At 44.8% G+C, this 19,101-nt stretch overlaps 1 protein-coding gene across 1 annotated transcript; it reads right to left on the bottom strand.

Moving 5' to 3' along the window:
• Positions 1-3,841: 3,841 nt before the first annotated feature.
• On the bottom strand, positions 3,842-18,938 carry sphk2 (sphingosine kinase 2). Its single transcript, XM_048260973.1, has 7 exons — positions 18,655-18,938; positions 14,279-16,053; positions 11,337-11,486; positions 9,631-9,725; positions 8,433-8,548; positions 6,441-8,235; positions 3,842-6,168 (listed from the first exon to the last, which is right to left on the bottom strand). Exons 2-7 carry the CDS (start codon positions 14,760-14,762, stop codon positions 6,106-6,108), a joined length of 2,703 nt encoding a protein of 900 aa, XP_048116930.1. The 5' UTR covers positions 14,763-16,053; positions 18,655-18,938; the 3' UTR covers positions 3,842-6,105.
• Between the last annotated feature and the right edge of the window lie 163 nt (positions 18,939-19,101).

The raw sequence follows: 19,101 nt of genomic DNA, 5'->3' as shown, positions 1-19,101 counted from the left end.
ATACACTGCACATATTTATATTTAATTTATATACTGTAAACCAACTGTATACTGTCTACACTGCACTATATGTTGTCCTGTCTATGCACTACCTGTCTATACTTTGTAGGCTATATCACATTTCACTTTTCTGCTTTTTTGCACTTCAGGTTAGGGTTGCAAAGGGGCGGAACATTTCTGGTAATTTTCCAGAAACTTACTGGAAACTTTCCATGGGAAGTTAAGCTGCAGAATTTTGGAAATGTTCCAAATTGGAAACTTTCATGGAATTAAAGGAAATTATGGGAATTAATGGGAATTAACTGGGAATTTTTGGTAATTCCTACTTTTTCATATACAAACATTAACATTTTGTTTCATAATAACCAATATGATTGGTTTGTTCATATTTTCGCTTAGCTTAGCATACAAAGCTAGAGTGGAAATCCCATTCTCTGCCTATGGTTTACTAGCGTGCAAAGCTAGCAACACTGAAACCATTGAACTGCCCAAGATACACCACACCACTCAACAACAAAATCCGATTGGTTGGAACATTAACTGACTATCAGTTTGTTCAGTTAGAATCCCAGAAAATGGTAAAACAAGTAAAAAATGACCACCCCAAAAAAACATACCACCCCAACCAAACCTTATAGATTATGTTAGTTGTATATAAGTTGTCAAGCTTAATCAGACAGATTAATCGTCCCATTACCCATTCCCATTACGAAGCCCTATTGTTTTTGAAAGGATTATTATTATTATTATTATTATTATTTGTTCACCTTTTTGCTATTTTTGAGGTGGTTAGCATGGATGAAAAGTCTTGGAATTTGGCACACACATCTGGTATCACAATGACTACACAGGCATAAAGGCTTGGCCCCGGGCGTGGCCCAGGGACTCAGTAGCGCCCCCTTAGGTGATTGATCCAGTGGTTGGCACATACTTTCAGCTAGACACACCAAATTTGGTAGGTGTGTGTATCTCCCCAAGATGAACAACTTTCGTATGTACAATGCATTAGCCACGCCCAACAGGAAGTGAGGTATTTGGGATTTTGTGCGGACTAAAATGTGATGAATTGTGATGCCAAAAGAGGTTCTTCCCATGGGTGAAAACGCATGAAATTTGGCACACACATCAAGTGATACAGTGAATAGACAGGGATAAAAGCTTGGCACCGGGCATTGCCCAGGAACTCCATAGCGCCCCCTTATGTCACTGTGACTTATGGTTGGCATATAGTTTTAGATACACACACCAAATTTGGTGGGTGTATGTAACTCCCAAAAACAAACAACTTTTGTATTAACATGCCATTAGCCACGCCCACAGGAAGTGAGGTAATTGAGATTTTGTGTGTTGTGGACATGATCAATTTTAACGTACTCCTCCTAGACGGTTGATCCGATTCATGTCAAAGTTGGTATACATGACACCGAGATGTTCCTGATTATACATTGTGAAGCCTTTTTTTGATATGTTGTAATTTGACGAAATGGCGAAATTATTAATTTTAATGCCCTTCCACATAAACAATAAATGTGTCATAATTCACCATGCATGGCTTGAAATGTTTTAAATTTCACAGGTCATTGAAGACCATGTTAATGATAATATTCACATGCCCATAATGCATGTTTGGCATAGCGCCACCAACTGGCAACAGAAAGAATGACAATTATGCTGATTTCACATGATCAATTTGAACATACTCCTCCTAGACGGTTTGTCAGATTCATGTGAAATTTGGCAAACATTATGCCAAGATGTCGCTGATGTTAAATTGTGAAGGGATTTTTGAATGTTGTAATATATTTGATATGATTTTAAGCTCTCACCACATACACAGGAAATGTGTCATAAATCACAGTGCATTGAATAAATGGTCTGAAACTTCTCAGGTTAATAGATATCATGATTATGATGATATCCAGACACCCAATGGGCCTGCCTGGCATAGCGCCACCACCTGGCCAAGCAGGAAATGTGCCAGAAATGGAAAATGCTTTAAGTGATTGATCTGAAACGTTATAAAATATTGGATATCATTATTGTGAGAATATTCACATGCGTAATTCACAGGCCTAGCATAGCGCCACCATCTGGCCAAGCAGGAAATGTGCCAGAAATGCTCTATGCTTTGAATAAATGGTCTGAAACTTTTCAGGTTAATAGATATTATGATTATGATGATATCCAGACACCCAATGGGCCTGCCTGGCATAGCGCCACCACCTGGTCAAGCAGGAAATGTGCCAGAAATGGACAATGCCTTAAGTGATTGATCTGAAAGTTTACAAACATTTTGGATATCATTATTGTGATGATATTCACATGTGTAATTTCAATGCCTAACATAGCACCACCATCTGGCCAAAAAGTGTATCAGAAATGTTCTTTGCTGAAAATGAATGGTCTGAAATTTCTCAGGTTAATATATTATGATTATGATGACACCAAATGGGCCTGCCTTGCATTACGCCCCCACCTGGCCAAGCGAGTAAATGTGGCAGAAAATAAAATACAAAAGCAAATAGCACACGCATCAAATATGTATATTTCACAAACGCACCACGTCGGTGCTTTGTTGGATTCCGACATGTCACGGGTTGCGGCCCGCAGGTGCTCAGGCCCGCCATTGCCGCTTGCGGCTATATTTCCCATTAATTCCCGTATATATTACCGTTAATCACCATGGAAAGTTTCCAACTTTGAAAATTCCCGTAATTTTGCAACCCTACTTCTGGTTAGACGAAAACTGCATTTCGTTGTCTTCATACTTGTACTCTGCACGATGAAAATAAAGTTGAATCTAATCTAATCTAATCTAAAATTGCACAAGCATACCATAAATAGAAAGAAATTGATACATTTCAGGCACTTTGGCTGTATCTCAAACCACCTACTTGCACACTTCAAATACTTAGTTTAAGTGTGCATATATTGGGACAACACTAATCACAAACACTAACGAGGAGAGTGGGCACAACGCAAATAAGCGCTCAGCGCACACTAGCAATAGCTACTGAAGGAAGTATGTGGTTTGAGACACAGCCTTTGTCTATCTGGGGACCACCTCAGAACAGAGGGGGGTGCGCGGTGAAAACAAGAGGCACAACCAGAGGGATAAGGGATTGGATAAGGGAGAGACGAGTAGATATCTGAAGGACAGCAGAGATCCTGGAGGATGGCGTGGACAGGAAGCTAACAGGAGAAAAAAAATAAGATATTAGGCTAGGAGAAGGGGAGGGCACAGAGAGAGTGAGATAGCACACGAGTTTCAGTGGCAGATCAGTTAAGGAGAGGACAAACGGAGGAGTTTGGGAAAGGAAAAGGAAGGTCTACTCAAACTTCCTCGTTTACCCTTCCACATACAGCTGATCACTACTTTGTCACTTTGGAGGCTGGCTCTACCCATTTTTTGTCCATGAAGCTAACTTGTCTGCATCATGTAGTCTACATAGGCCTACCATCTTTTTTGTTTGTGCTTCATGTATATCAACACTCCCCCACTCATGGACTATACACTGAATGAATAGTCAAGTTATTTCTGAATAATTTTGTATACTTAAGTGGTATTCCAAAATAGCGCCATAAAAATTGAAATAGCCTCAAAACCCAAGGCTAGAATCCCATAGAGCCACCATTCAGGCAAGGGCCAAAATCCGTGGTCATGACCAATTCTAGAAATGCTGGACAGCAACAGTGTTTATCCTTTCATGGAGGATGCATGGTCATTTTTAATGCAACAATTACCGATAAATTTGATCTAACTTTCGATATAAACTTATGCAAATCTTTTCAAGTCCATTAATGTCAAGCTGTGGGACAGGACTGTGAGACTAGACAAATCTTCCAGTTAAATTTATTCTCAATGAAGAGAAACATTTGAAACCATATAACTATGTACTGTACATTATATATTTATTTATATCATATTTTAGTAATAATTACACTTTTTATTACAGGCATCATATAATCAACTATTAACAAAGACATCTTCACTGGCATGTGAGCCTGATATTGTTCTCATTAAATTGCTCTAAAATAGATGGTCCAACATTCAACCCAGCTACAGTCAATCCACTGGCCAGCTGATACAAACTAGTCACACACGTTTAAGAGCAAACGGAGCTAAGATTCATGGACCTACTGGCAGAAATAGTTTGGACATGGACTCAACCATGATGTACAAAATTCATCAAGCCCAAGTTCTATTTGCTACTGGCAACATTTGCTGAATATTATCTGACTGAAAAGACAGAAAACAGACAGAAAACAAAGAAAAGCATACGGACATATCCACAGAGATGCTCCTGTGGAAATTTGACATTTTCTCTTTTTTTCCAGCAGAGACATAGAACTTAAAAGTGCATAGGCTAAACTGACCACTGATAAAAAGTTCTTTAAGTTATTACATGCCAAAACAGAAAATTAAGATAAAAAATGATGACTAGATTGAAGCAGATTTAGAAAAAAACAAACATTTCAAATGAACTCAGGGACGGAACCCCCCATTTCGGAATAATTAATGTATGTGTCATCAGATGGTCCATTCAGAAATGTACAAAATACATTAAACAAACTTCAAATGTTCCCTCTGAAAATATGAAACTACAGACCTGCCTTTTACAAGCAAAACGTATGTCAGTCATATTAGTGTCCTAATGTATCCTATAGAGATTGTTTCTTTCATAGACCTAACGTGACTGGCCTATCAGCTGTGAAGAAGACTGCGCGTCATGATCCGCAGTGACCATTCAAGGGCTGTTCTGTTCTTGAGCAAAGCACTGAGCTCAATTACACAAAAGAACAGACTTCCACACAATATCAGGCTGCTGAGGAAATGCTAACAAAGGCTTAGAAAAAATAAAAAATATATTGTTTACAGTTCTATGGACTATTTTCTCATGTGATCTCAAAGGTCTTTTTTTTCTTTTTTTCAAACAAATAAGAATCAAACATCTCTGACCAAGCAATCCTCCATCCTTTTGAGAACGTGCAGAGGGCAAATTAGCATCAGGACAGGGAGGAAGATTATGTCATCCAACCACCATGGCGGAGACCGCAATCTCTAAAGCACCCAGCAGACTCGCATCTGTCCGCTTCATCATTGTCTTCCTCATCATACATGCTTTGCAAATGCAGGCAAATGCAACTTACAGACTGAACAATTAACATTTAACAGCCTCCTCTCTGCCGAACATTATTTCTTTCCATAAGATGCACGGACAAACATAAAAAAATACATTTAGATGGAGTCATACAAACAGATTTCAAGTTAATCCTACAACTGTGTCAGTTTGGCTGTGAGCTTGCGTCTGTCTGTTATTTAGTGAGAAAGGTTAAGTGTTTTTATTGTTTTTGTCCATTGCCTGAGGGAATGAATACAGAGTAATCAATCCTACAGATGTGGATGGATGATCCATATCCTTCAGACAGTTTCTTCAAGGGTGAGAGGTCTTCAAGAGTTTGATGGGAGGAGGTGTATTAACAGGGGGGATGGTGGGGGTGAGATTGCATGTTCAGATTCTGAGCTGGATAAGGCATTGCACGGACGGGCATTACACAATGCACGGTATGAGACCGGGGTGGACTGAGGTGGACGGGGGGGTCCTGTGCGTGAGGGTGTGGCTTCCCTTGAGGTGGTTCTAGAACAGTGGGAGATCTTTTCAACCTTTGTTTTGATTTCCTTTCTCTGAATAAGGCAGGGTCTGGTAGTGCATGGTATGCATGAGTGTACACACTAGGATGCAGACATTCAGCCATTCTGTTTCTTTTTGTTGCCACACTTGTTTATATCTCAGTTTTGTTCTCCCCCCATGGGGATTTGTGTTTTTCATGCGTCAGTCGATGGTAGAGGGTAATCCTGGTGTAATCCAGCAGCTATGTAACGGCTCACAGTTCGCTATTAATCCGCTCCTGTGCAGGCCGATTAGGCCATCCCTTTTAGTAAATCCCAGAAAGAGCCAGTATTCCAGTGGCGGGCTATTTCTATTTTTTTTTTTTTTCAGATTTCCTTCTTTCTAAATCTGAAGTGATGTAATCCACAGAGAGTGGGAAGGAGAGACACAGACATGAAGGGGGTCAACACGGACCCAAATCCCTACACGCTGCTCAGAACCTGGTGATTCGGACTCCTGAGTCTCCCACAATGAGTCGGGCCATGGAGGGATGAACCTGGACAGAGGAGGGACAACAGGCTGGTTAGACATCACAGAGAAGACAGCACTGGACCATTTTACTCACTGTGAACCCCACAAAGTCACAGATTATAATTATAGTCCCAAAAAGCATATGTGGACTCAATCCTGAATAACAAAATGTAAAACACACCAAAAGCTTAAGTGGTTTCACATTTACACACAAGCCCCTAGGGTCACAAGCCCCTAGCGTCCCTCCATAAACATAAACACACACACACACACACACACACACACACACACACACACCTGGGCCTGCAGGGGTCCATAGGGCACCAGCTCCCCGTCCACAGTGAGGGTGCCCCTGGATGAGAGGGGCTGCAGACGGAAGGCCTTGGCAGTCACGTGGCTCACGTACGGTGAGCTCAGGGAAAGGTGCGCGCCCCTCTCCATCGCCAGGAAGAGGCGCAGCAGCGTGGCACGCGAGATGCCCGCCCGCACAAACGTCAGGTGGATCAGGCCGTCGTCGAAACGGGCGTTCGGCGCCGCATGCAGGTCCGCGCCCAGGTGCGACTGGTAGATGGCCAGCACCAGCACAAAGTCCCCCTCGATGGTCACCCAGTCGCGCGTGGGCAGCGGCTGGTCTAGGGGGGGCAGGAGGTCGTCGCGGGGCGGGATGTAGGGGCCGCACACGTTTGGACGGTTCTTCAGGGGCCCCGCGGGCTCGGCAATGTCAAAGCTGAAGGAAGGGGAGGGGGAGTGCAGCAAGGGGGAGGGGGAGGAGGAGCCGGGGGTGTTGGGCCGCGGGGCCAGGTAGGAGGAGGCGTGGGGCGAGGCGCAGCTGGGCGAGGAGGGCGGCGTGGGGGACAGCGATAGCGACAGCGAGGGCAGCTTGGGCGGGAGCGAGTTGGAGTGCGAGTGGTGGTGCAGCAGCGAGAGCGGCCGCGGCCGAGCCGAGTTCTGGTTCAGGTCCAGCGCTTTGGGCTTGTAGGAGAAGGGTGAGTGGCGGAACGGCGAGGAGATGGTCAGCGAGCGCTCGCGCGTGTCCAGCGGCGGGAAGGCCTCGCGCTGGAAGTACGTGCCGTTGGCGTCCTCGTCCTGCTGGCCGTACGCCGCCGGCTCCATCTCAGTGTCCGAGTCAGCGCTGGCACTGATTGGCTGGCTGAAGAAGGCTTTGGCGATCTGGCTGGACGGCGCCGAGTTCTTGCGGACGGCCGTTCGCGGCTCGGGCGGCTCCTCGGAGTCCAGGTCACCGTCGGGGCATTCCTGCGCCTCGCGGCCCATCACCAGTCCGTAGCCCTCACTCACCTCTCTCGCCTCCATCACCCCCTCCTCCCCATCCACCCCTCCACCTCCCTCTCTCTGTCCCTCGCTCCTGCCCTCCTCTCTGCTACTTCTGCTGTCGTTCTCGCTCCCTCGATCCTCCATGTCCTCCTCCCTCTCTTCCTCGTTCCCTTCCAACCTCTCGGTCGTCCCCAACCTCCCCTCCGCCTCCAGCTCCCTTTCCCTGTCCTCCGCCAGGCTGCTGGCGCGGACCACCTTGACCCCTCTCGCCCTCTCCCTCCTCCTCTCTCGCTCCCTCTCTCTCTCCTCCCTCTCTTTCTCCCGCTCTCTCTCCCGCTCCCCATCTCCCTTGCGCAGGCTTCTCTGTTCACTGAGGCCCATGTCGGAGATGGTGCGGTGGATGGGGGTGCGGCAGAAGCTCTCCAGGCCCTCTGTGATGCTGCGGGACAGAGGGCGCCTCTGAGGCGGGGTGGTGGTGGTGGTGTCAGGGGACGGGGCGACAGCGTTGGGGGGCAGGTAGGACAGACGGCCTTTGTAGGAGCGCAGAGACGCCAACCGAACCAGCGTGCCTAGCGTGAAGCGGGCCGAGCCCAGGCCCCGGTACCGCTCGCTCTCAATGTCCACGTCCGACACGAAGCCCCACGCCACGGACAGGAAGGAGAAGAGGCGTCTGGGGGCGGCCGGCCGCCCATTCTGATTGGAGGAGGAGGAGGAAATGGGACTGGTCGTCACGGAGACCAGGTCCATGGGTCTCACCCCGCCTCGGCAGAGCAAGAAGCAGCAGTTCAGGAGAAGGGGCTCTCGAAGGCACATGTCATACCTGAGAGAGAGAGAGAGAGAGAGAGAGAGAGAAATAGAGAGAAGAAAAAAATGTTATCTATCAAAAAGGGCAGAGTTTAAAGATTGTCCATGATTTGTTCTTGGGTCAAAGTTCTGTGATAACATTGCTCTTGCAAGACAGTAGATAACAGGGGAGGCCTGGTCAGAGAAGCAGGAGGGCTCATCCCGGTGTCTTACCCCGCATAGTGGTTTACGGATCCAGCTAGGGCATTCCCAGACCCGCATGGTAGAATTCCCACTGGAGTCTTTATGGCCATCTCCCAGTCTGGTCTTTCCATGAGACCATTTATCACCTATCGGATCAATAATAAATAAAATGCATGACATAAGTCTTGCAAAGAAATTCCATCTCTGCTTTTGGCTTGTGGTTCCCTGACTAAGCATCATCGGCCAAGGTTAAAGTACAAGCAGAAACTGTCCATCACGTCCCCAGCCATATTACACAACGTCAGATTAAACTCAGCATTAGTAACAGGCAGTCAAATGATGAGCGTGCAGAAAGGGCAGCTGACTAGTGAAGTACTCAAGAGTGAAGTACACTTGAGATCTACTTGAGAGTATCTACCGTAGAGTATGCCATGCCATGAGCATGCAGTAATGTTTCATAGCATTACGGATGGCAGGCTAAAATAGGACAGTATTAAGCCTGTGTAATTACTGAGTTATAGATACAAATAACACTGTGGGTCTATCCACTGTCTATTCAGCTGTATGTGCTCAACAGATGTGCGCTTAAGCCCCTATGGATGTGAAACTATTTGAGTCTTGAGGGAAACAATGCAGAACAAATCAGACAACCTTCAGGGGTGTAGCATTAGCCATGGCTACGCTAGGCTGCTGATTTTCAGGGGTAGAGTAGGGTAGGGTAGGGTAGGGTAAACTCTCCACCACATGGCAGAGCTAGTGTTGTTGCATTTGGGAGGTTAGTTTGAAATCATGGCAAAGATATAAATTTCCAGCAGGCAGGGCTAGTGGCGAAGAATTTGTGAGACTAGGTTAAAATGTGACAAAGAATGCATTGGCAGGGCTAGTGTTGAAGCATTTATGAGGCTAGTTTAAAACATGACAGTGATCATATTGGCAGGAGGTTCCAATGTGATTGGGAGGAGGTCTATGGCGCAACTTGCTACAGGGCCCATACCACATTCGGGTCCACATGCCTATTGGTCATTTCCCAGCCCCACCCCATCTGTGCTCCACCTGCTTCCTGACACCATCTTCACTGGCCTATCAGATTAAAGGCATAAAAGCCACCCCCCTCCCCAAAAAAAGTCTGCTCTCCTACAAAGGCTGTCTGTCCTACCTGCCCCCCAAAGCCCCGTCCCCCGACACCCCCCGCCTCATATATAAAATGTGATTGGGCATAGTCACACACCTCATGAAGGAGTCCATCACCGGACACTATGATGATACCGTCCCACTCCTGCAGGGAAATCTCCCTGATGAGCTCTCGTGCGTGGTTCTGGCGCTCTGTGATACAGCAAACCCCATCACACACACACACACACACACACACACACACACACACACACACACACACACACACACACACACACACACACACAACCATCTTTAAGCAGAGAGTTAAATAAGACAATTTTCTGTGTTGACTTGTTGGCATGTGACACATGACACTGACAGTGAACTAACATTAGAGCAATTACATCATGCCTACACAAGCCAGCTGTATTCAGTAACATGCTCCATTTGGTACCCTAAAGGTTGCGCAAGCTAGCTAATTGAAGACATGTTTTATATGGATCAGTATCATGATGGTATAACTGATGTGCACACAAGTATTTATTATCGTTATCCTGAATGACAATGCTGTTGATGTATAGATACTTGGGGTGGTGGCTATGTATGGGTTTAGTGATGCATGCTGAATGTCATGTACAGTGTTGGGAACGTTACTTTAAAAAAGTAATTAGTTATAGTTACTCACTACTTGTTCCAAAAAGTAACTGAGTTAGTAACTGAATTACTCTATGATAAGAGTAACTCGTTACCAGGGAAAGTAACTATTTGCGTTACTGTTAAAAAAAAAAGTTGCTATATGTCAAAGAATTTGGATTTTTTGAGCAGTTATGAGCAGCCAGTTGAAATGAGTAGAACAGACAGGTGTTTGTAGGCTACATAACTTTCGATATTTATTAGATAGATAAATACTTTATTGATCCCCAAGGGGAAATTCAAGATATTGCACATCGACAGACCTACGATTGACTTCAGCCTGTGTCATAGGTTTTTGTTGTGAGGCAGAAAGATCTAGCTTTTGCTGCTTGGAGGACTTTGCTCTGAGTCCTTCTTTGCTAGTGGATGGCGAGCTATCATCTGTGGTGGAGGTATCGGTGTTTTTGGCCACTAGCTTTAGATGCGTGTGTGAGATGCTTCATTAAATTAGAGTTGCTTACAACGGATGTCGACAAAGTTCGCTCCTGGACATAACGCATACATTACATGCACGCTTTTGCCTTGATGAATTTGAAGTAGTGCTTATATCTCCACCTTGAAAATGGCAACTTTTCGGATTGCTCCTGACCCTCTGCTGTTTCAATTGAATCTCTATTTTAGCTGTTGTGTGTGTGTGGCACGCGGTGCTGGCAAGTGTGTAAAAACACTGGCTCTGATTGGCTATCGCGGAAACATGACTCTGCCTTAGCCAATCATAATCGCTATGTCGCTATTAACCCACCTCCTCACTAGCTGTGAGCCAGGGTGCTTCGGATTACACAGTTTATTCAATCAATGCATAGTAACGCGACCGCATTTAACGCCCAGTAACGTTAACGGCGCTTGTAACGACAGGAAAAGTAATTAGTTAGATTACCCCGTTAGGGAAAAAATAACGTCGTTCTTTTAAACGGCATTATTCCAAACATTGGTCATGTATGAGAAATTATGATTTAGGTACTTAGTTATATATGCACCTCCTGGAACTGTTACTGATGTCTAAATGTACTGGGGACAGTGAAATTTGCATGCCCTACATGAGGTATGGTCAGGGTAGTTATATACACTGTTCCTGGAACTATTACTGGTGTACAAATGTACTACTGAGAACAGTAAAATGTGTTGCACCTGTCTGTATGAGGTTGTAGCTGATGTTGGCCTCTCTGATCATTGGCAGGATGTGTGTTTGACACCACTGCATGGCCTGGCCCCGCCCACTGAAAGGATTGACCAACAGCAGCAGGCGACGAGGGCGGGGCAACAGGCTTTTGCTAAATTCTGGAGCAGAAAAAAACACAACAATACTGTGAGAATGTGAAACGCAAAACACAAATTAGATGATTGCAAATTTGATAATTGACGTAACAACATAACATCACATTCTTCTAGGAGACATGATTAAAGGTTCTCTAAGCATGGTTGGGTAAGATCAATTCAAACAAAACAGCAATCTATGTAGCTCGCCCCTCCCTCCCCTCCCTGCCTCCCATGCAATTGAAACTGACATGAACGCGTATCTCATCGGTGATTGGATGGAACAGTTTGTTATGTTTTATGGTCCAGGCTGCACCAGGCTGTTTTTGTTGCAGTTTTTGGAGCCTGCGCTGTCTACAGAGACCACGTTTTTTTACACTGTATTCAGGGCACAGGCAGCTAGCGGATGGTGAGGAGATGTTTGCTGTATGTGACAAAAAATGTTTTACCTTAGAAACCGCATAACATCGCTTAGAGCACCTTTAATATAGTCTTAAACATACCTGTACATATACACACACACACACACACACAACATAAACATTTAACGTAAACAACATATTAGCAACGCTAGTTTAGGATTGGGACGAAGAATAGCATTGTGGACTCGAGCAGGATTGTACAGCGTATAACCAGCACACTGGAAGCCTGTAGTTTACTAACTCTATCGGTAAATCTTTGGCCTCACACAGATAAAGCATCTGAGAGCTGATTAGTAGGCTATAACATCTCTTCCCCAGCCTTCTGATCGGGATCTAGCCAGATCTGAAAAGGCTACTCTGAGATGATTTATGAGTGTAGGTCCAAATCTAGAGCATGACACACATACACACACAATCACAGCAAACAATCACAATCACAGCAAACAATCACAATCACACAAGCAGACACGCCAAGGAGGCCATACCATAACCCAGTCACACAATGCTCCCCACCCTCCTCTCTCTCCAACACGCACACTCGCACATCAGCACACACACACACACAACATTCACATTAATAACCCCACATCAAACAACAACCCTCACGTGCAACTATCTACACACGCGTTTGGGTTTTACTTCTCTAAGTCCTAACCAAAGAGCAGGAGGCATTGAGTCGCTACAATGCAGATAATCACACAGTCTAATGTCACTAAAGCACAGAGCGCTGAAGATATCACACAGTCTAATGTCACTAAAGCACAGAGCGCTGAAGATATCACACAGTCTAATGTCACTAAAGCACAGAGCGCTGAAGATATCACACAGTCTGATGTCACTAAAGCACAGAGCGAGGAAGGAAGAAAGGGGGGTAGTGGCCGGGCCGTGCCATGTGGCGTATGGTGGACCCACCCTCTCTCTGCCAGTCGTGTCTGACACAGCGCTGATACAGATTGGGGTTGTGTGGGAGTGTGTGTATGTGTATATGAGTGTATGTGTGCGTGTGTGTATGCAAGAGTGTGGAGACACCAGATAAGGAGAAAGAGAAAGAAAGCAAAGGAAATGCACCATTAGACAGACAGACAAGAGATACTTCAGAAATTCCAACAAACTCATAGGCGCACACACACACACACACACACACACACACACACACACACACACACACACACACACACTTTTACACAGATTCTTTTCCAAGATACAGTAGGATTTCCGTCCCTTCAGCTCCAATGTTGAGATCTTTTCAAGAGCTCCTAGAGCAGAATGTAAGTGTGTGTGTGTGTGTGTGTTTGAGAACAGTATGACTGTGAGTGTGTCTCATTAAATGACTTCAAAAAGCTCGTGAATGCCGTGTAATGTAACTCGTGCGTCCTCTGGTCCTGACCAGCCAACTGGACTGCTTCACACAGCAGGGACAGGGGCACAGCATCTACACAGTGGCCACACGTCTGCTCGTGGGACACTGAGTGCTAGAAGTACATAAACTTAAACACGGCCCGTCAGCGGCCCAGCTGCTAAAGACCTCAGACAGATCCAGAGCCGCCATGTTTTGACTGAATTCCACCACAATATAAATTCCTACTGGACACTGGACCTTACAAATGCTCTTGCGTGTACTGTAAGTAGAGAGTGCTTGCTGTTCAACACACCTAGTTTGGTTACCTGATTACTTTCCCACACACAAAAATTCAGGATTACAATGTTCATAAGGGCATTTGGGGTTAAGCTCCGAACATTCCTGCGCACACACACACACACACACAAACACACTTAAAACACAGAGTGAAGCACTAGTCACAGTAATCTCACTTCATCCAACACAGCTGTGGATCTGGCTGTATCCCCAAACTTTACACACACACAGTTAGAAACAGTCAAAATCCTAGTTCTGTATAAACACATGTGGCCACACAAACAGCAACTTAATCATAAAGATATCATGTTGGCCAGCACAGCTGTCGATAGTGTAAACATTCATACTGACACTCCACTGCTGTCGAAACATAACCCAAAATCAGATCTCTAGAGGGGGCGATCAATTCCTGTTGTAGCCGACGGCATGAAATTGCATGAGATATTCTGACTCAGTAGCATTTGTAATTCACTGTATGATATTTACAATGGTGTGGAATTCATATTTATTTAGTATCAAAGTCTGTATCTATATCGGTGCATCCCTAACTTAAACATTCCATGTAAACATTCCATCTCAATGGTAACCCTCCGTTCAGCTGCCTGCATGTTAGATGAGAACTACCTCCTCAAACGTTCAAAGACAACTCGGAAAAGTGTTAAGTTTTGCCTGTGTTTGCAAATTTGAACACACCTCTGGTCTTTTGTAATACTGCCCACCTCCATGATACAGAAACACAGACACAGAGATAAACCCACCTGTGGTGGCACTGACGACGACTCCTCTCAGCAGGCACTGGACGGCGGCGTACCACTTCTCGGCCTCGGCTCGGCTCTCGGCCAGGTACGCCCTTACCTGCCTGCGCCGGGACACGCCCTTCCTGCGGCGGCCCGGCGGGTACCAGTAGAGCACCAGGAGCGGCGGAGCCGGGGCGCGGGGGCAACTGCACCCCGCCAGCTCCACCAGGGGCAGGAGCAGCCGCGCCTCCTTGCCCGGCCGCGGCGAGAGCCGCTGCACGTGGATGTGTGTGTGCGTGAGCGTCAGGGCGTAGCTGGCCGCCGGGCTGCTGGCCTGTAGAGACGCCGGCCCCCCTGGGCTATTGGGACAGCTGTTATTGCCCCCGTTGCCACCTCCTCCTCCTCCACTACCACCACCTCCAGTGCCACCTGTGCTCCAACCATCAAACTGGCCATGGAGCAGGGCTTCGGACGGGGACGGGACCTGTGGCTCTGGGGAGCGCATCCTCACTGCGGCAGAAGGCTGCCTAGGGCAACTGGAACGCGAGGAGTTACCTGTGCAAAGTTCTGAGACAGGGAGGTGGGTCTGGCATGCAGCTGGCTGGTCATGGGAGGTTCCGGAGCAATCTGGGCAGTGTGCAAACTGCTTCCAGGGTGAAAGTTCTTGGTTAAATTATAGATGTGTATTATATGTTGCTGTTTGTTCTGAGTGCTTTGTTTATAAATAGGTATTCTATGGATGTTTAATCTGGGTCACAATCTTCAGTTTACTGCAGATGTTCTTTGTTAAATCCCAAAAGACTTGACTTTTTTTCAAAATCCAAATTTACGTTTTCTCTTTGGAACGGCAGTTTCCTTATCCTCTGTTAAATGCACAGTTCAAAACCTGAATTTTAAAATGCTTCTCCTTTAAATGTTGTTCCGGCTTGGAACACCGTCAGTTTTTAAAGTTCATAACACAGCAGTTATACAGTTCTAACAACAAATACATCCAACTAAATAATAATTACTAAAGTGCTTTTGAAGACTGAGATTGCTCTTCATCAATTGTCTGATAATGGATGGCAAATTCATATACATACAAATATGTATATATTTAAACAAAAATCATTAAAACATCAAACATTAAAGTTTTAAAAGTGGACTCAAAAATGTTTGTTGCAGTACACCAAAGGAAGCAAATTATTTGCAAAATATCTGATCAGTGTAATACTGGCAACAGCTTTGTAGTGCAACACAGGCCAGGCAGCCACAGATGGCGTCATCAAGGTCATGAGGTCAGAGAGATGAACATCAAATAGCTAGTCATCCAGAGGTCAGCTGAATTACTTTTAAACAACTGACACACAGAGCACCAACAGCAGGAATGAGGAAAACCAAGTCCACAAACGCCCAACTGGACTAGGGAGAGGGCTACTGCCTCCTCGGCCTAAACTGTGTTGTTCTGAGAGATGCCGGAACTGAAGGCATGCCAAGCTGGGGGGAGCTGCGGGGAAGTGAGGAAGTGAGGTGGCTGGATAAGACTTTGACTTCCTGTCTCGGACTTGCTGAGGCGCAGGTGGGATGGAAGTTCATCCAATGGAAAAATGCCACAAATTCCAGCCTTTGTAATCCATGAAAGAATAAATGTTTTTTCCTCAGTGTTGGCTGGTTCACAGCTAAAAACAGGCATTAAAAATGTTTACACAAAAGGTGTAAAAGTCAGTTTTGTCCATGTCGCTTTCTTTTATGTCATGGTGTTCTGTTTATGTAAATTCCCCCTGTGTCACGGTTTAGGTCCATTCCAAAACAGGTGTCTATAGGACAAAGGAAAATAGACAGGCAAAACGTCAGAAGAATGCTACATCTTACACTCTGTAAAGCACACCAAATGTCGCTCAGTTTAATTTTCTCATTGATCTTTATAGCAAATTTCAAAAGTAGGCCTATTAGGGTATCCACACCAAACCCTATCCCCACCCCCTGCTGTAGACCTATAACCCCGTGTTCACTAATAGATAAATAAGTCATTGTGCCATTGGTTTCTCTTCCCGGAGAAAGGTGAAGTAGAGAAACACGCAGGGAGAAGTGAAAAATGATCACACGTCAAAAACACTGTGGCAATGATTCACTGCGGCTGACCAAGCGCATCATCACCCATCAATCTGGACGTAGAGTTCACGAGACAACGACAGACTCAAAATCACACCAGTCTAACATCCGTCCGTAATGACGCCATCCGATTATTGTCAAATATAGCGATTACGCTTGGAAGAGTCGTTCTGGGCAGGCCACAGCCAGGGTGATGGATGCCGGCCAAATTTCCGACCTAATCTATTTCACAACTTGTACTCCGCGACTGGCTTAATGAGAGAGAGAGAGAGAGAGAGAGAGAGAGAGAGAGAGAGACTTCAAGTAGGCTACCAGAGAGACACATGAATTAAGGGAGGAAATCGGCCACTCTCCACTGAGTAGCCTAGGATATGCCAGGCTGCTGGTCATTCCGTACAGCATGTGTCGAAGAACAATGTGACAGTTGTATAAAACGTAACAGGACTAGGCCTACACAGCGGTTCGTGATGCACTGCCTTCCGGTTTCATGATCCAAATTCCAAAAATCAAGAATTGGAAAACATATGTCAAAGTGCTCTAGCCAACGTAGCCTACACTAAAAAACAAATGCATTTCTGAAGACCACAAGAGCCGTTTTGATACTTTATGTGAGGCGTAGACAAAATGTGATACTTTACCATAATTGTCAGGCTCGCGCGCACCAAAAACACAGACCACAACAATATAGAATCTTTGCCACAACTGTGCGCCTTGCTCGCGTGTCCATTGTTGTACCCAGAGGTACCCAAGAGGTACCTTTATATGGCTCTGGTTGTACCCATAGACTGTATACCTACTTGTGTCCTTGAATTACTGGGCGGGTACCATAGACTGTAACAAATAGGCGGGTACACGCTGAACTGTCAAAGTCCGAATTGCAAACACGCTCTATGATGATTTGAAATTGTTTTCTTCAAATGATCACGTTTTAACTATGTGTTAGGATTATCATATTTGAAGATAATACAAATTACAGAAAGAACATTAGAGCAACATGTAGCTAACTAACGTCACTACCGATATGATTCATAAACCAAGCTGAGCAGGTACATTTAAACTTTAGCCAGTGATTGCACTGATATCCAAATCCTTACAGTATAGTAACTGATAAAACAATACTTCAACGTTCATCCATTGACATGATACAGTTACACAACGCATTTAACGTGTGTACCACCTTTGGACAGCCTGGCAATGAACATAGTAATGGTGGTGGTTAACCTGTGTAAAAAAAAAGATAAAAGCTGGCTAACGCGATCTTAACGTAACGTTAGACAACGCCTTGACAAGATACAATGTCTATTCAATCTTAACACCTTCAAACGTTTGAGTAATCTGAAGTCATCAGGACGCAGCCCACAGACAACTGGCAATGTTTACTAAACTATTATACACCATGTATATCTTCCATCACATCTTCAACATCCCACAAACACATTCAATTGAGCACACTATCTTATATTGACGCGAAAGCCATCAGTGAAATAGAGAAACAGATGAAGTAAATAGATGGTTATCAAACAGGTACTGTAACTTCACTTATGGCCTCGTTACACCAAACAACTTTGACAAGATTTGGGAAAGATTTTTGAAAGACTGGAGTCTTTTAACTAATGCCCCCCCATTAAAGCTTTACTCAAAAGACTAGAATATTTTAAGAATCTTGTCAAAGTTGTTTCGTGTAACGAGTCCATTGGGCTACCTTTGATCGTTATCAAGCAAGACAGAGGCTAACGCAGTTGCAGAGGATGAGATCATTCACTGGTTAGTCAACTGGCAACTTTTCCCTTCATCTAGGTGTTATGTTGATAACATAACAGAGGCAGCATTGTAGCATTAACATTACTCATTACAGCTAAGACATTAATTCTAACTGTCTGACATATTGGTGTTTGGATAGTCCTCTTCAATTAGCTAGCTGGCTAATAGGGTTGCCCAGCTAACAACTCAACATTGAGAAACTGCAAAACATATAACGGCAGATGGTTAATACTTAACGTTACTGCATAGTCATAACAATCGTCAAAGCCTGTCTGCTTAATGCTTTGTAGCAAGCTAGGTTACAGATATCATTGTTAGCCTTTTGCCATGACTCTGTAAAGCTTGGTGGCAATAATACTCACTGAACTGGGCGACTTGTCTGCATTAGCTAGCGTTAACGTTAGTTACTTCTTTTAGTAACGTTTTAGCTAAATGCGTCTAATGTTTCACCAGTCTCGTGAGCGTGGATCACAAAGCTAACACAAACATTCCACAATTACTTGAATAATCATGCACACAAAGTATGGAAAACTCACACCTATTACCTCATTACAGTTCCCCCACGACGAGGTAAAGTCGCGATCCTTCACTGGAAAACCTCAGTCTGTACATGTTCAGGAAGTCTACTTGAGACAGAGCAGTCTGCGACTATTTGAATGGCAGAAAGAACATCCAATGATGTGAAGGGGCAGCTGTTATATGTTAAAATGGCTTGCCATACACTGTCATCCTCTGACAACTTGTGGTGTCATAAAATAAAGGTACAAGCCCAACGTGAGAACAAGTAAAGTGGAACGAAAGCTAAAGAAAATAATTTAACTGGAGAGTATTCCACTTTATGAATCCATCGCCACCAAAAAAAGACAACAAATACTTTACAGAGACGTTTTATTTTTTTCCGTAAATATAACCTTTCACCTAGGCAGCTAAACCAATCTCGACAACGATTCTGCGGAAGCTGTCAATTTGCATCAAATGAATGACAGATTATT

The sequence above is a fragment of the Alosa alosa genome, chromosome 13, assembly GCF_017589495.1.
Source record: "Alosa alosa isolate M-15738 ecotype Scorff River chromosome 13, AALO_Geno_1.1, whole genome shotgun sequence".
NCBI lineage: Eukaryota > Metazoa > Chordata > Actinopteri > Clupeiformes > Clupeidae > Alosa > Alosa alosa.
The sequence above is the reverse complement of the archived record's forward strand: the minus strand, read 5'-3'. Positions and strand labels throughout refer to the sequence as shown.

Bases quoted from the DNA above. Each gene is read 5' to 3' on its own strand.
- sphk2 (XM_048260973.1), bottom strand. From the start codon at position 14,762: ATGCGCTCCCCAGAGCCACAGGTCCCGTCCCCGTCCGAAGCCCTGCTC. The intron at 11,487-14,278 runs GTGGGTTTATCT...TTTCTGCTCCAG, and splicing joins CGTCGTCAGTGCCACCACAG to AATTTAGCAAAAGCCTGTTG. The intron at 8,236-8,432 runs GTAAGACACCGG...TCTCTCTCTCAG, and splicing joins TCCGTAAACCACTATGCGGG to GTATGACATGTGCCTTCGAG.